We start from the raw sequence: 18,039 nt of genomic DNA, 5'->3' as shown, positions 1-18,039 counted from the left end.
CCATTGCTCTGTCCCATTTCCTGCCAACCTAGCCGTTTGAAAGCACACCAGTGAAAGTAGATAAACAGGTACTGCTATGGCAAGAAGGTAAACCGTGTTTCCGTGCGTTCTGGCTTCCATCAGAAGCGGTTTAGTCACGCGGGCCATGACCCGGAAAAGCTGTCTGTGGACAAACATCGGCTTCCTTGGCTGGAAAGTGGAGATGAGTGCCGCACCCATCCTAAATATCTTTGGAGAAGGTTAAGAAAAGCTTGGCCTAGCGCTCAACATCCAAAAAACCAAAGTGCTGCACCAACAAGCACAAAACAATCCCTCCGCAGCGCCACAAATCCAACTCAATGGTGTAACGTTGGGAGATGTTGATCACTTCTCCTACTTGGGCAGTTCTCTTTCCAAAAGGGCTAACATTGATGCCAAAATCTAGCATCGTCTGAGCTCTGTGAGTGCAGCTTTCTGCCGATTGAAGTGCAGAGTGTTTGAGGACCAGGACATTTGCAGGGAAACCAAAATGCTTGTTTACAAAGCTATTGTACTGTATGGTTGTGAAATGTGGACCACTTATAAACGCCATTTCCAGCTCCTCAAAAGATTACATCAATGGTGTCTCCGAAAGTTTTTACACATCACTTGGGAAGGCAGGTAAACTAATGCCAGTGTACTGGATGAAGCAAAGATCACCAGTGTTGAAGCAATGATTCTTCAACATCAACTTCGTTGGACTAGTCATGTGCGGATGCTGATTATCGTCTTCCAAAGCAACTACTCTATTCCAAACTTTAAAATGGAAAGCGTACTGCTGGTGGTCAACAAAAGAGGTTCAAAGACTCTCAAGGTCAATCTAAAAAAATGTAGTATAAACACAGACAACTGGGAAACACTGGCCTGCGAGCGCTCCAATTGGAGAACAGTCTTTACCAAAGGTGAACCCTCACCATGATCAACTCCCACCTGGAAACCTATGTCCCCACTTTGGAAGGACGTGTGTGGATCCAGAATTGGCCTCCATAGTCACTTACGGACTCACTGTTAAAACCGTGTTTATGGGAAGACAATCTTACTCAGCTGCGAGTGATCGCCAAAGAAGAAAAACAGGACTTAACCGTCCAGTGGTCCTTTACCTTTGCCTTTTACCTTATATCTGAATGGCATCTAAAGTACTTTTTAAAGATGCTCCAGACACTAATCTCTAAACCTGTTTATAGGCAAATTACTTGCCCCCCTTCCATTCCATATAAAACCTCTTAAAAAGGAAAAGACTTCCTTAAAATCCAACATCACTTAGATTTGATAATCCAGCTTCAAAGTCTCTCCCTACAGTGACCCTTTCTCCACATCAGCTGGTTATTTGCTGAGGAACTGCTGCTTTCAAAGGAGATTCAGGGACATGTTCTTGAGGGTATGATCTCAAAACAACAGACAACAGTGGCCAGTCTCAACATTAGTGTACAAACCAGGGGCACAGGGAATTATTCTATTTTGTGTGAAAGTAATAATTTTGTTGTGACTCCTGTTAGTTGTCTTATAATCTGGTTAGAAACTAAGAAGAGCCCTTCTGTATCACAGGAAAAAGCACACCTGGTCTGGCATTCTGTTTGCACAGTGGGCAGCCACAAGCAGGACATGAGTGCAATGCCACTCTCCTTGCATGTGCTCACAAGCAATGAGTATTCAGAGGCATCTCTGATTCCATAGGCAATATGTAGCTGCCCTGACTAGTACCCATTGACAGCACTGATATACAGTGCTTTTCTGCTTGGAAAAAGAGTGTTGGTACCCTCAGAAAAAAAGCACTGCTGGTATCTTTTTCAGGAAAGGGGACCCTAAACTCTTATTCTGAATTGTTAACATGTGTAACCTGAATTCAGTCATGTACTGGCATTTCTAGTACTGTATTACTTCTGTGAAAAAGGAAAAATGTGCTGATGCATTTTGGAGTAGCAGAATCTGAATCCTTTCTAGAATTGGTACACATATGGAAGTTCTTCTTATCATTGTTCCAAAGGTTGCACGATAGTTACTGATTACAGATGACAACTATAAATATTAAGGCTGTATTCTGCCTGTTTCCACTTCTTTCTGTTGCATATTTTAATAGCCAATGGTTTGCAGGTTGAGCATTCAAGCAGCTGCTGACTTTGTACAGATTATATCCCAGGTGTTTATGGATTATTATATTCCTAAAGGGAAATATTTATCAATGGAGGGGCAAAAAAGTTAAATATTTTTCTCAAGTTGGAAAAAGGCGCTACTTAAAGGTAAACTGAGTTGACTGTTGCTTTATAATAACATATAATAACATATTAATAGAGAACGAAGAGTTCCATGTAATCAGAAGTTCCATGACTCATATTTGCCTTCTCCATATGACTGGAACCTTAGAGTTATAAAGTGATTCATTCGGAGTTCAAGGACTGCAGCACCAAAACCTGCTTCCTTTTAGATTTATAGTTGTATTTTAATATAACAGTACTGGAAGATTGATTTGAGCTGCAGTCTTTTACTTCCATTTTCTTCAGTTGGCTGGTATAGGTGTGGGAGCCTTGTGCAAGTTGAAGATACAACCATTACATTTTAAAAAGAGAAGCTGTCTTCATTCTGAAACAGCAATGTGGAAAGTAATCTTAGGAGATGGTCAGAAAGAAATGGAGGTATACTTCAGGCAGCCTTGATTGTTTCGTAGAAGTGCTAAGAAAGTATGAAAGAGGACCTTATGCCTCATCCATTTGTGCTTCCTTATAAAATCCGAAAGGGAGTCCCTGCATCTCCCCCATTTTGTGATGCTTGAGCTGTAGGTCATCTGAAATGTGTACATTTTACTGTGCTGGTGAGAAATTCATCCTTTGGACATTACACAAGAAGTATGATCAGAATCACTGGCATGCTGTCAGTTGGATTCTCTGTGTATTGTAATTATTTATTAGATTTATATATTCTTTTTTAGATTTATATGTGGATTTTCTGTGTAATGCTGAGTTGTGGTTAAACTGGTCAAAATCTGAAAATATCTGTAAGATTACATAATGCAGTCACCCCATTTTCCACCTACAGGAGAGGGAGGCCATTGGGAAGAAAACTTGGTATGGTATTGTTGATTCATAAATCTAAAAATGCATGAAATGTTAGTGGCATGTTAAATTGTTATAAAAAATTACAGGTTACTAACGATTACTTGGTTTTATTTCTAAATATTTATCCTGAGGTGCTTCTTCGCAAGGTTTTTTCTCGAGAATAGCCATGCTTTGTTCACTCACTTTTTGTAGAGCATCTACATAATGTAGTCACCCTGTCATTGTCATCCTGTGTTTTTCCCTCCATGTGTTCCATCTTTTCTGGGATTGCCTTAGAACATAGCGAAACCTTTCTAATTGTGGAGTGGGCTTTAATAGTAGGAGAGGATATATTAATTGCAATTTCTCCCTCTAGGCACCCACATGTGTGGGTTAAACAGAGTTTCAAAATTCCATTCTTGGCAGCTAAATTAAAAGCATAGGAATTAGACTGTAAAACCTGGCTTTGACAAGTCTAGCTGTGAAATAAGTTGGCTCCCCTTTCTTACCCCGCTCAATAAAGAATCAGCAACAACTTGTAAAATAAATTTAAAAATAAGATTTACTTACTTTATAAATATGCATTGGTTCACAGCAACAGTAACACTAAAAACTATGCAGGCAGAATACAATCGTAACTCGGCTCCTGAACAATTGAAAATCAGAAGTGAGTGTTCCAGTTTTTGAACTTTTTTTGGAAGTGTTTCCGGTGTGCCTGTGCAATCAGAAACCAATTGGAAGCTGCCCCTTGGTTCCGAACATTTCAGAAGTCTAAAGGACTTCTGGAATGGATTCCTTTCGACTTCTGAGGTACAACTGTACTTATATTTACAGTATAACCAGCTTCAGGCATGTTCCTAAAGCTGGAGCGAATGGAGGCATGCCAGCATCCAACGCTGGTCAAAGGAAAAGAGAGAGGAAGGGGCTAGTACAATATGCTCCTTCCTCTCCAGGATAGGAGGAGAAATGACATCACACTGAGCCCTCTCTACCAATTGTATTTCTATGATCTTAGTATTTGCCATTCAGCAATCTGGCTCTGTGGACTTAGCCCCTCCTCAAGCTAACCAGCAATAATATGCATTTGTTAGGTTTGGCTGCTAGTTTCCCGCACTAATAAGACGGTAGTGGGTTGCGAATACTTTTCCTTGTAAGAGTTAAGGCAAATGGTACATAGATATGTAGGTAATCTTTTTTCATCTGTTGTGCATTTTCTCATACCCCATAGGATACATTTTTTCTACTATGGTGGTTGCTTGTTCCCATCAGGCGTTAACAATTGCAATGTGCTACTGGGGTCAATAAATAGTTCTGTATTTAAGAATAAAGAGAGTATTTTCTTACATGCCAACAATGCCTCTCAATAAAGAAGACAACAATGATTGCTCATGACCACAACAACTGGTCAAACTGATCCACTCTCATTAGAATACTATTAACCTAAAGGTAGTCTAGCATCCCTTATTCAGATAGATAGATAGATAGACAGACAGATATTGTACCTTTAGCATCCATCTTTTCTGAAACTTTCTGTTTTTTATAGAATTGATTTCTTTAATCTACAAACTCTTTCTGCTAGCATCTGTTTCAGTAGGGGATTGTTCAGTTCAGAAAAAGGATCAGGCTGAAACAAAGTCTACTCAAAGTTACATAATTTAGTTCTTATGCAGGACATTAATCTTTTATAAAAGACCTTTTCAAGGCAGAAATGGGAAATTTGTGAATGAGCCATTCAGTTCCTTTACCAATTAAAAGTTTCATTTTAGGAATGAGCTTTTGTGCCTTGTTCTTAGCAAACTGCATGTTAGGAACTGTTATGCAACTTGAAAAATCTGATATTAATTAGTTTAAATAACACAATATTACCCATCGGCATGTTGCTTCTCATTTGAAAAATGAGTTGAAACTAGAGAATCGCCTGGCTAGCACGCAACATTAAGTTATAGTTTAAAATAAACTATGATTTAAGGGCATGAGTGCCTTTCTCCCCCCTCACTCCAGGCTCTGCTCGGCAGAGGAAAAGAAAAAGTCATAATCTTGCTTGCTGTGCCATGTGAGCCAAGGCCTGTGGTCTCTTTCCTCCATGCACACAATGAGTGGTAAACCAAGAAGTAACTAGTTTGGTCCCCTGTGCGACAGAATCAGGAGCAAGGAAGAGCGGAGCTGTTGTGTACATTAAACCACATTTTTAATTTAAAATGTGGTTTAATGTTGTGTGGAATTGAGACATCTTTAGAATTCATAGAGTCATAGAATCATAGAGTTGGAAGAGACCACAAGGGCCATCGAGTCCAACCCCCTGCCAAGCAGGAAACACCATCAGAGCACTCCTGACATATGGTTGTCAAGCCTCTGCTTAAAGACCTCCAAAGAAGGAGACTCCACCACACTCCTTGGCAGCGAATTCCACTGTCAAACAGCTCTTACTGTCAGGAAGTTCTTCCTAATGTTTAGGTGGAATCTTCTTTCTTGTAGTTTGGATCCATTGCTCCGTGTCCGCTTCTCTGGAGCAGCAGAAAACAACCTTTCTCCCTCCTCTATGTGACATCCTTTTATATATTTGAACATGGCTATCATATCACCCCTTAACTTCCTCTTCTCCAGGCTAAACATGCCCAGCTCCCTTAGCCGTTCCTCATAAGGCATCGTTTCCAGGCCTTTGACAATTTTGGTTGCCCTCCTCTGGACCCGTTCCAGTTTGTCAGTGTCCTTCTTGAACTGTGGTGCCCAGAACTGGACACAGTACTCCAGGTGAGGTCTGACCAGAGCAGAATACAGTGGCACTATTCGAATGCCAAGCATTCGATTGGCATTCCTTTGTGTTTTTCACCATGTTATTTGGGAGACCAACTGCAATGTTTTCATGGTTCATTTTCTTACTTCCAAGTGTTTTAAACAGTGCTTTTCTTCTAGAAAAAAGGTGCCAGTACTGCATACCCTTAAGTACCCCCAGAAAAAAGCACTGGTTCTAAGCACAGCAGGCCCAACCAGGTATCCACTATAGTGGCTTCATAATAAAATCCGATTTGCTTTATTTTACTCTGAATACCTGTGGATGATAAAGAACATACAAGCATCAAAATGTGCGATATTTTCTTTTGAAAAAACAGTATAAAAAAATACAAATTCAGCTACCTATCTCTTTTAAATAACTATGTGATCAGCATGAGGAAATATTCCTCATTAGGTTTGTAGGAATTTTTAACATCTACATATTAGGGGCCCACCTCTTTAAGAAAAAACCCACCCCAGAAAATAACCTAAAAATATATTATCAGTCATTATCGCTGCATTCCACTTCTGTTATGTTTGAAATACAAAGAGCCAGGGAAAATCAGCTCTTCAAAGTAAGTTTCCAATATTTAGTCCTCTCCTTGATTGAACAATAGTCCACGGACGGGCTATTTAAGGCACACACGGGGTTTTTCTCGAGCTTCTCCTCTCTTGGCCCATTAATTATATTGCTAATGGAGACCCAGCACCACTCCTTGAGCAGAGCCAGTAACTTCTTTCTCCAGAAGTGGTACAGCAATCTTCCCTCAACACTAACTACCAGGCCCATTAGTTGCAACTAGGCCTTGCCAGTCAGCTCTATGGGGGTGTGCACTGATGGTTCCTCTTATAGCAGGGGAGTCAGTGTGTTGCATCCAGATGTTGTTCAGCTGTAGTTTCCATCATCCCTGGCCATTGGTTGTGCTAGTTGGCACTGATGGGATTTGAAGTCCAACAACATCTGGAGGGTAGAAGAAGAAGAAGAAGAAGAAGCGTTTGGATTTGATATCCCGCTTTATCACTATCCGAAGGAGTAGGCTAACATTCTCCTTTCCCTTCCTCCCCCACAACAAACACTCTGTGAGGTGAGTGGGGCTGAGAGACTTCAAAGAAGTGTGACTAGCCTGTCAGGGAACTGCCATCGGAGCTGGAAGCGGAGGAAACGCTCCAAAGGGATGGCAGAGAGGGTCCCAGTAGGGAGAGAGGGAGCCCGTCTGCTGGGGAAGGAAATCAGCGTAACACCAGTAGAGAAGGGGGGCAGATGGGGGAATCGGGGAGGAGGCTCCAAGACTCCTCGCCGGAGACCAGCGGAGAGAGTACGGGTACTCCACTGCCCACACCCTCCCTGCGCAGAAGACTTCCGCGCAGGGAGAGTAGGAGGAGACTTGGCGTCAAGGAACTTTTGTGCTGGAAGAAGTTTAAGAAACGCCCACTGACGGATTCTGCCAGCGACTGAGACAGTCACGATGCTGGAGGCTGTTCAGTCAGAAAGGGTTAACCAGGTAACCTAGCCAGGAGTGGCGGCAACTTACGCACGAGCAACCCCTAAACCCATTACATAGCCCAAGGTCACCCAGCAGCTGCATGTGGAGGAGCGGAGACGCGAACCTGGTTCACCAGATTACGAGTCTACCGCTCTTAACCACTACACCACACTGGGTACCATGTTTCTGCCTATTGGCTACCTTGTCTACTCTCCTTTTGCTTTCATAGCCCCACAGCTAATGTTCATAGGCATAATTTAGGGGTCCTAAGCACCTTCTGTCAAATAGAAACAGGTGTAGCTGAAATAGAGGGCTTTGGAATTACAAGGCTACTATTCCATTTTAGGGTGTTTGAGCCAGATAAATGAGGCGGTAAGATCCAGAAATTCTGCCCTCTCATCTCCTGCCAGAACAGTGTAAAGATTAATAGAAGTTGCTGAAAGTTCCTCTGGTTCCTCGAAAGTCTCTTTCTTTCTGTTAGAAAGCCCCTGCTATAGAAGGAGCTAATACTGACTCAGGAAGGCTTGTACATGATCTGGTGGTGCTGGTGTTTTTCTTACTTGGAAGAGGTTTTTAGAACTGTGCAGCCCATGATGTCTGAAAGTCTTTTTCTGCATACTTTGTGGAATGCCAAGTTTCAAATATGGTTTGAATCTCTTTATAATGTACATATGTGTCATGAGAACCCATTTACAGCAAGCTGATATTTTTAAATTCTTTGTTTTTCCTTGCAGACTGCATCCTCAGCTATTAAAGGTGCCATACAACTGGGAATAGGATACACAGTGGGGAACCTCACATCCAAGCCAGACAGAGATGTACTTATGCAAGACTTCTATGTAGTGGAAAGTGTGTTTCTTCCCAGGTAAGGGTGGCTAATTTTCCACCTAAAAATTGTGTGCCTAATGCTTTATTCCATTTTTATCCTGCCTTTCTTCCACATTGTTCAGGGTAGTATACATGTCCCCCTCCCTTTTTAAAAAAAATTAAACTTTTGAAACCACCATGTGAAATAGATTTGCCTGAGATAAACCAGCTGGCCTAGGATCACTTTTTAAGCTTCGTGGTTGTGCATGGATTTGAATCCTGGTAACGTTAGTCTAAGTCTAGCATCAGCAACCCTGATGCTGGTTTTTTACATATTTATCACTTCTCAAGTATGGCTTAATTTAAAAGTATCCTTAAAAGTGGGATATAATTTTTCTTTAGTACAATGGAAAGAGGATTGCTTTGTGAACAGAAGGAAGAGCATGAATCCATATAAAATGAAAGATTCATTGAAAGTAATAACATTTCTTAGAAGATTTACCTAGAAAACTATTAAGCAGTTGATGTTTAGTAGAACGTAGTATTGTACTAACCTTTTAAAAAAATAATAATATATGTGGTGGTGTGACTGCAGTTTAGCTGTTCGTTTTATCTATAGTTGGAATCTGTTTTGAGGAAGAAGATTAATCTGTGAGCAGTCAGGGAGACTAGAAAGTCAACAAGACTGGCTGTCAGGCTATTCAACTACTTTATAATCTAGAACTATTGCACTGGAATGCAATTAGGACAATAGAATGGTGTTTGACTTGATGAAGTAATTACACAAAAGCAAAACCTGCAGATAATTTTCTACCTACTAAACTTTACCTTATCCCTGTGCAGCTATCTTTAGTAACCATAACAGAACATTTTATTTCATAATAGTAATATTTGGAAATACTATGCTGAGAAATACAACAGATCCCACTATATTCTGAAACAATAGTGTATTCCTTGTACATGGTAGGGAATAAAAAAGGCATGTGAGTTTATGTCCAGGACTCTTTTGTACACCATTTTCTTTGTCTTTCATGTTACTTCCATTATAAATAACCTCAACCATGCAGATACAGTGGTACCTTGGGTTACATACGCTTCAGGTTACAGACTCCGCTAACCCAGAAATAGTACCTTGAGTTAAGAACTTTGCTTCAGGATGAGAACAGAAATCACGCGGTGTCGGTGAGGCGGCAGTGGGAGGCTCCATTAGCTAAAGTTTAAGGTTAAGAACAGTTTCAGGTTAAGAACGGACCTCCGGAACGAATTAAGTACTTAACCCGAGGTACCACTGTACTCAATTGATAGTCCCATTTGCTCAAGTTGTCCAAGAAGTTTCTGTTATAAAGGTACCTGTATTCTCCAAGAAATGCTCTTACTATAACATCAGGCTCGGACATCTCATTCCCTGATGGTTTGATTACAGCAACAATTGTCATTTGTTCAATATGACTAACATTAAGTGTGCAGTCCAGAATTATTGAGTAATATTTGGCTGAGTTTGCATGTGCTAAAATTTTTACTAAAAGCTGTATAAGCTCATTTTGGATATCTTTTTTCTAGGTAGTAAACCATTGTTTCATGATCTTTAACTCTGCACAAATGTTAATTCATAATCGGATCAAAAAAGACTAGAATCATAGAATCATAGAGTTGGAAGAGACCACAAGGGCCATCGAGTCCAACCCCCTGCCAAGCAGGAAACACCATCAGAGCACTCCTGACATATGGTTGTCAAGCCTCTGCTTAAAGACCTCCAAAGAAGGAGACTCCGCCACACTCCTTGGCAGCAAATTCCACTGTCTTACTGTCTGACAGCTCTTACTGTCTGACAGCTCTTACTGTCAGGAAGTTCTTCCTAATATTTAGGTGGAATCTTCTTTCTTGTAGTTTGGATCCATTGCTCCATGTCCGCTTCTCTGGAGCAGCAGAAAACAACCTTTCTCCTTCCTCTATGTGACATCCTTTTATATATTTGAACATGGCTATCATATCACCCCTTAACCTCCTCTTCTCCAGGCTAAACATGCCCAGCTCCCTTAGCCGTTCCTCATAAGGCATCGTTTCCAGGCCTTTGACCATTTTGGTTGCCCTCCTCTGGACCCGTTCCAGTTTGTCAGTGTCCTTCTTGAACTGTGGTGCCCAGAACTGGACACAGTACTCCAGGTGAGGTCTGACCAGAGCAGAATACAGTGGCACTATTACTTCCCTTGATCTAGATGCTATACTCCTATTGATGCAGCCCAGAATTGCATTGGCTTTAGATAAGACAGAATTGCATTGGCTAGATAAGACAAACTTCAAAAAACTCAATTGCTAGCACTGTACAACTTTTCAGTTCTACCACGGAATGTAAAGTTTTGCAATGCAAAAAATTCTGAGCAAAGCAATCAAACATTCCAAGATTTGTTGTCATTATTGTTCTTCTTGCCTAATTTTCTGTTGGTAAAGATCTTCAATTGTTTTTCCTTTAGATAAGTACAATTTAAGTTATCCAGGTCTGATAGCTTTTTAAATCGTCAGTATTCCTCTCGGGTGAATACAGAATTGCACCAATGTTCTTCCAGTCTTTTGAACCTGTTTCTTGTACAGTTGAGGCACCTTTTTTTTTTTTTGCTGAACAACTTACAGCAAAAAAACAACAACCCACATCTTTTGAGGTTGAACCATGGATGACACACTTCTTCATCATTTGCTAGTCTCCTCTTGTAGAAAATCTTCTGATTTTAGTCTTTGGGGAAATCATGGGACAATGTATAAATTATCACTGCAATAGTTAGCCAAGTTAGCAGGGTAACTAATTCAAGTTAGGCACAATACCATCTTCTTCTGCAGACTCTGCAGTACTCTCACTTCTTGACATCCTCATTTTCCTCTGCGTGTTTTTCCAGAAATATCTCCAATTTGTGAAACGTCTGTCTTAGTGGTAGTAGGAGCACCACATTCTGCTCCCTCAGTGCTGGTTTCAACAGGAATATAGACATACGGTATTCATGTTTTTCAATTGCTTTCTTTGTACAAAGGTATTTCAGGAAGACTTCCTTGCTTTGCTTATGCCTTAGCTTTTTCTGCCTTTTGTTGCCAAATTGAGCTCCAGATGGTCATTTTTTAATCATCCATAGCTCACTAGAAAAATGAAAAATGAATACATTTTCTAAATAAGCTATGACTGTAAAATTTTAAATTAAGTGCATTTTCACTTTGTGTGTGTATATAACTTCCAGTCAACTCTGTGGTCTATTTCATATATACATAAACAATTCTAATGTATGAATTACTTCAAAAATGATAAAATTCATCAAAATATATAATGGAATTAAAATGTTATCAAACATTTATAAGATACGACAAAGATTAATTTTTATATCACTGTGCCCCTCAAAGGTCAGTACTGTACCCCTCTGAGGTCTGCCCCAGGCAGTGGCCTCATTGGCCCTGACAGACTGTTTTAGAAAAAGGTTCGTAATTTGAGAGTTCTCCTGAATCTGCTCTTGCCACTTGATGTGCAGGTGGCCTCAGTGACAAGAGTGCTTTCCATCAGGTCAGCCTGCTGGCGCAATTACAGCCCTACCTGGACGCTGATAATTTGGACACAGTAATCTATGTTCTCAGGTTGGATTATACAACACACAGTACAAGGAGCTGCCTTTCAAAATGGGTCGGAAGCTCCAGTTAGGGCAGAGTGCAGCTGCCTAGCTGGTGACAGGTTCAAGACAAATAGATCACAAAACACCAATTCTGTTCCAAATACACTAGCTGCCTTAAAGCTTCTGAGCCCAATTCAGAGTGCTGGTTTTGACCTTTAAAGCTCTTTTTGGTTCAGGACCCCAATATCTTCTGGAATGCCTCTCACACTATAAACCCTAGATCTTTGTATGAGGCCCTTCTCTAGGTCCCGCCTCTTAGGGAGGCTCAGGGGGCTTTTGCCATTGGGGCTCTCCGTCTGTGGAATGCACTTCTCAGTAGGTTCCAATGTGCCCCTTCGCTGACATATTTTCAACATCTGGTAAAGACTTCTCCCCCCCCCCCACCTTTTAATGTGCCTTCAAAGCTTCCTGTGGCTGATATGTGGGTTGTTGTTTTCTCTGTTTTGTTTATAAATGCATTTCTTTGTGTTTTTAAGAGTATTGTAAGACACTTGGAGATCGTTGGATAACAAGAGACTAACAAATCTGAGTGATAACAATAAGCAAACTCTGAATTCCTTCATTTACTTTCAAAAGGAAATAATAATAATAATAATAATAATAATAATAATAATAATAATTTATTATTTATACGCCGCCCATCTGGATGAAAAGTAGGTTCAAATGAAAATGGCACGAATGTATTTTGGATATACACAGTACACTTGTTGACTGATAGTTACCATGGCACACAAATATGACTGAGTGCTTGCTTTGCATTAGGTTTTTGCCTTGAAGCTGCATTTGGGATATTATGCAAATAGTTTCTCATCTTCTTTGCAACCTTCCCTAGGTAAAAGGATGTTGTTGCCTTGCTTGCCTTGCCGTCCAGCAATAAAATGGTTGCAGTTTTTGAATTTTGAAATAAATGATGAGGACCAGTTATTTAGTTTTTGATAGCGCAACTATTAAAGAGTTCCCAAGTAGATGACAATTATTATCTGTGATAATAATAATTATTATCTGTGAGTTTCTCCTCTTCCTCCACCCCCCTCTAAATTTCATCCGTAATCACAAGGGTTTGGGAAGGGTTCCTTCATGACGGTGCTGCACTTCTGCAACTCTGCCCAAGCTGTGTGAGCTCACCCAGGATGAGAAACTGGTCTCACGCGTCTGCATTAGATTTGATTCTTCTAATATCTGAAGGGGGGCTGCATTTGTCCTGATTTGCTTTGTTCACTTAATTGTGATATTATAACTTGTAATAGTAGGCTATGTATAAAGGTAAAGGGACCTCTGACCGTTAGGTCCACTCACGGATGACTCTGGGGTTGCGGTGCTCATCTTCCTTTACTGGTTTGTAAAAGAGCACCATATTTCCAAGTTAGGAAATTGATTTTTTCCATTGACTCTGAAGAAGAATTTCACACCTGAAACACACAGGGCTCTTTCTCCACTCCTGCCCAGTTCACTGTTTTCTAGCACCATTTGAGAGTCTTTTTTCTCTCGCCACTCCTCACCTGTTGGCTACTACAGCATTTGATGCAGAATTGGGCAACCTCTATAAAAACACAGCATAGCTCCACCCCTATACTCAAAGACAAATGTGGGCTGCTTTAATGATGTATCATATTCATATCAAAAAGTTCCACAAAAAAGAAGTCTAGTTCTTTTGAGCATGAAAAAAATTACTTTGCAATTTCTTTTTCTTTTCTTTTGGTGGTGTTGTTACAAAAGTCGGTTGAGTCCAAGCCAGAACAAGAACTGAACAGCATTCTGTTAGTTTGAGGCACAGTTGCTTTCCTTTAACTATTTTCAGGACACATTCATGGAATTCAGATGTGCATGGATATCTCCATTCTACTGGGCTAGAAATCATACTCCTACAGTGGTACACAGGCACTACCTTCTGCAGTGATTTAAAGATGTAGCCTTTGGCATGGCTAGGTTAAATCCACTGCGTTTCCTTCATTTACTCCTGAAGCAATACACGATCACAAAAATTAACACCTTTTGTCAGATAAGAACCTGAGTTATCGTGGAGGATATTTTTCAACAGTGCTTAATGCTCCATTAGCAAAAAATATTGGCATGCTGTGTTAATGCCTTAAGCCCAGGGGTGGGGAGTCTACAGAGGCTGTTTTCCCAAGACTATGCCTCCCCCCCCCCCCGGATGTCACAGGTGACATCAAGTGTGAGGCAGGTGAAGACATGGCTTCCAAGGAACAATTGGAGCTCCCCGTTGTTCATTTGCAAGTAGGGCCCACTAACCATGCAGATTAGCTGATCTGCACTGACAGTGAGCCCCACTGGAATTGCTGCACTAACGGCTTTCCCATGGAGCTTGCTTTGTCTCTGTGTGGGCACAGTTTGAATTCAAACAACGTCTGCTAACGGACTTCAAAGGAGCTTGCAATAACTGCCAGTCCCTAGTTACAGTGACCTGTGCCCCACCTGTCAACCTACAGTGGAGAAATGGCTTAGTCTCTTTCTAGAAGAGGAGAGAAGCATATTAAGCTAAAATTGTCTGAGAATGTATTGAAACTTCATATCCTGTTTAGGATATGACACCTGTTTAGTCATGTTGGCTTGCTCCTGCCTGCTTCAGCTCTGCACTGTGCTTTTGGGGCAGTTTTTTTTAAAAGGTTCATATTTATAGTAAGATTTCTGTTCTTAATGAAATTGTGTAATACCTTTAAATTTCTCTTTTCAATTCAGTGAAGGGAGCAATTTGACCCCTGCTCATCATTATCCTGACTTCAGATTTAAGACATATGCTCCTTTAGCCTTCCGCTACTTCAGAGAACTTTTTGGTATTAAACCTGATGACTACTTGGTAAGAATTTACACCCCCCCCTACAAAAATAGGAGTGGTATGGAATAGCTTTCTGTTTCTATAGAATGTGCTATGAAGAATTGTAGTTCTTGACCATGCATTTAATTCTTCAGCTTATAATTGGTTGCCCTAAAACCCGATGTGTTAATAGCTCAGCAACTGCTTGAGTCATTATTTCTACTGGAATATTGTAATTGAAATTGAATACTCCTGTGGATTTTGCTGATTGAATTGTAGTTTAGAGACCTCCATCTGCTAATTGCCTTGTAATTGTCTAGCAAAGTATATAAATATCTGCTTCCATATGTTGTAACCTTGAACTAGAAAAGCACAGAGCTCCATAGTTAAAATCCCTCAAGATTTTTGCACTCTTGCACATACATTCAGTGTCAGAAAAAACAGTTCGCATCAGGCTTTTTATGTGTAGATCAGCTGTAGCAGATAAATACGCTGTTATGCAGAGAAAGGATTTCCTGCAGCAAGGGGACAATGCATGTTGGACAGCTTGCCTTGCCATATTAAGATCCTGTGTAGCAATCTGTTCCATTACCCATAGTGGCATTAAATTTCTCTTTTTCTGTGTTCAGTATTCTATTTGCAGTGAACCTCTAATAGAACTATCCAATCCTGGTGCCAGTGGATCCTTGTTCTTTGTCACTAGTGATGACGAGTTCATAATCAAAACAGTTCAACACAAAGAAGCAGAGTTCCTTCAGAAGCTGTTGCCTGGCTACTACATGGTAAATAAATTCAAATTCCAGGCTCTTCCTGTTTAGTTTCTTTTTGGGAGGTTGTGTGATGGCTGTGTGTGAATTTTAACTTGGCTTTTTAATAGCTTACTTAACACTTTACCATAATCATGATAAATTTTAAATACTGCTTTCCCCCTTTGTATTTGTGCTCCTATTTGCTACACGCATGAGAACTTCTTTAAAATCCTGAGTTAATAAATGAACACTTTTAACCATAACTGTTGGTATGGCTTGCCATGATGCTGATAAATCAACTGTGCATTTGTGGTGTTGTACTTAACTAAACTTCTTCTTTGGCAATCACTTGTAGCCAAGTAAGATTGTCTTCCATAAACACTGTTTTAACAATGAGTCCGTAAGTGACTGTGGAGGCCAATTCTGGACCCACACGTCTTTCCACAGTGGGGACATTGGTTTCCGGGTGGGAGTTGATCACAGTGTGGATTTGCCAAGCGTGCCTTCCTCTTAGCATGTTTCTCCCTTGCGTTCTGAGTTTGAGTGTCTTCATAGTCCATAACACCTTTGGTAAAGGCTGTTCTCCAACTGGAGCACTCGCAGACCAGTGTTTCCCAGTTGTTGGTGTTTATACTACATTTTTTTTAGATTTGCCTTGAGACAGTCTTTAAACCTCTTTTGTTGACCACCAGCTTTACACTTTCCATTCTTAAGTTCGGATTAGAGTAGTTGCTTTGGAAGATGATAATCAGGCATCCGCACAACATGACCAGTCCAACGAAGTTGATGTTGAAGAATCATTGCTTCAACACTGGGGATCTTTGCTTCATCCAGTACACTGATATTAGTTCACCTGTCTTCCCAAGTGATGTGTAAGCTTTTTTGGAGACACCGTTGATGGAATCTTTCGAGGAGTTGAAGATGGCGTTTATAAGTAGTCCATGTTTCATAAGCATACCTTAAGGTTGGTAGTACATTAGCTTTGTAAACAAGCATTTTGGTTTCCTTGCAAATGTCCCGGTCTTCAAACATTCTGCACTTCAATTGGGAGAAAGCTGCACTCGCAGAGCTCAGGCGATGCTGGATTTCGGCATCAGTGTTGACCCTTGTGGAAAGATAACTGCCTAGGTAGGAGAAGTGATCAACATTTTCCAACGTTACACCATTGAGTTGGATTTGTGGCACTGCAGAGGGGTTATTTTGTACATGTTGGTGCAACACTTTGGTTTTTTGGATGTTGAGCAACAAGTCAAACTTTTCATAAGCTTCTGTGAAGATATTTAGGATGGTTTGGAGGTCATCCGCTGGGCATGCACACACTACATTGTCTACCAAACCAATAACCCTCCTATCACAAACATATTTAAAAGGACATGGAATGTTAATCAGCCCAAGGCACCTAAAGATATATAATGAAGGCATATGATACATTGAATTGTATATGCAGAAAGAGGAGGAGCATCAAGAAGAATGGAAGAAATTTAAGGAATATTTAGCAAAATATTATAATATAACATAAGTGGAATTACTTTCAGGTATTAAGTTTGGCTTAGGATTAAATTATGTTGAATTGTATAAGATTATGGATTAAGAATATTATGAAAAGAAAGGAAGTTAGTAATTTGAACAGGTTAATTTTATTAGAAAGTGGATATTGAAAAATTGCTAAAATGAGATTTGATGAAAATCAGCCAGGAAGGATTTGAGGAAGTCACTCAACAATGGAATGTAATCTGGATTTTTAACTGTAAGAAGTGTTGTATGTATGTTTGTTTTTATTTTTTGTATGTTTTGTTATTTGTTATTTTGTGTGGTGTTAAATCTGGAAAATTAATAAAAAAAAATGGGGGGGGGGGAGAGTTGTTTGGAAGCAATCCCACTTAATGGGATCTTGAAGGGCTTGAGTGTTCATTTTGTGCCTTGGTTTCCTCCCTTGAAGCCTGCGTTGAGGTATAATCTTGATAGCCATCATGGAGTGTATTAGTCGGTGATCTGTCCAGCAGTCATTGGCGCTCATCATAGCTCTGGTAAAGAGCACATCATGGCGATCTTTAGCACAGACAATAACATAGTCTAAAAGGTGCTAGTGGTTTGACCGAGGATGCCTCCATGAAGTTTTAAATTTATTTTTCTGTCAAAAGAGTGTGTTGGTAATAACAAGGTTGTGTGCTGCACATATCTTCAAAAGTAAGATTCCATTCTGGTTGCTGTTGCCAATTCCTTCTTTCCCAATAGTCCCAGGCCACAGATCGAAATCTTACCCAGGAGGATAATTGTATCTTCCTTAGGCATCTCTGATAGGCGTCTCTGATCCAGCTGAGAGTAAAATTTTTCTTTAATGTGTTCATCAGCATCCAGTGTTGGTGCATAATAGTAGCCTGTTAGTTTTTGGTGAGCTTTATTCAAAGGGTTGAGAGTCACTCATTAATGCCGGTATGGACTTCTGACAGGAGCTTCACAAGGTTGTTTTTGATAGCGAAGCCTACCCCATGTATTCAATGTTCTTGTTCAAATAGACCTTTCCAGAAGAATGTGTAGCCTCCTTTTTCTTCCTTCAGTTGTCTCTCACCTGCTCTTCGAGTCTGTTGAAGCGCTGCAATATCGATGTTAAAACTTCGCAGCTCTCTTGCAGTGATGGCAGTTCTGTGTTCAGGATGCCTGTTATCTGTGTTATCTGACAAAGTCCTTATATTCCATGTTCCAAAGTTCAATTGTCTTTTACGAACGCTAGGTGGTGACCCCACTGGGCGCGGTAATCCAGTC

At 40.4% G+C, this 18,039-nt stretch overlaps 1 protein-coding gene across 5 annotated transcripts in view; it reads left to right on the top strand.

Annotated features, from left to right (window-relative positions):
- The window catches only part of PIP5K1B (phosphatidylinositol-4-phosphate 5-kinase type 1 beta), a gene marked incomplete at its 3' end in the record, with an annotated part of 90,362 nt that overhangs the window by 29,481 nt on the left and 42,842 nt on the right, over positions 1-18,039 (top strand). For all 5 annotated transcript variants that reach the window (XM_080972770.1, XM_080972772.1, XM_080972768.1 and 2 more), the window contains exons 4-6: positions 8,038-8,168; positions 14,452-14,569; positions 15,157-15,309. In XM_080972770.1, the coding sequence (XP_080828896.1) occupies positions 8,038-8,168; positions 14,452-14,569; positions 15,157-15,309 (402 nt within the window). The remainder of the gene's footprint in view (positions 1-8,037; positions 8,169-14,451; positions 14,570-15,156; positions 15,310-18,039) is intronic.

This window comes from Podarcis pityusensis (genome assembly GCF_964106645.2).
Source record: "Podarcis pityusensis genome assembly, chromosome: 11".
Taxonomy (NCBI): domain Eukaryota; kingdom Metazoa; phylum Chordata; class Lepidosauria; order Squamata; family Lacertidae; genus Podarcis; species Podarcis pityusensis.
The sequence above is the reverse complement of the archived record's forward strand: the minus strand, read 5'-3'. Positions and strand labels throughout refer to the sequence as shown.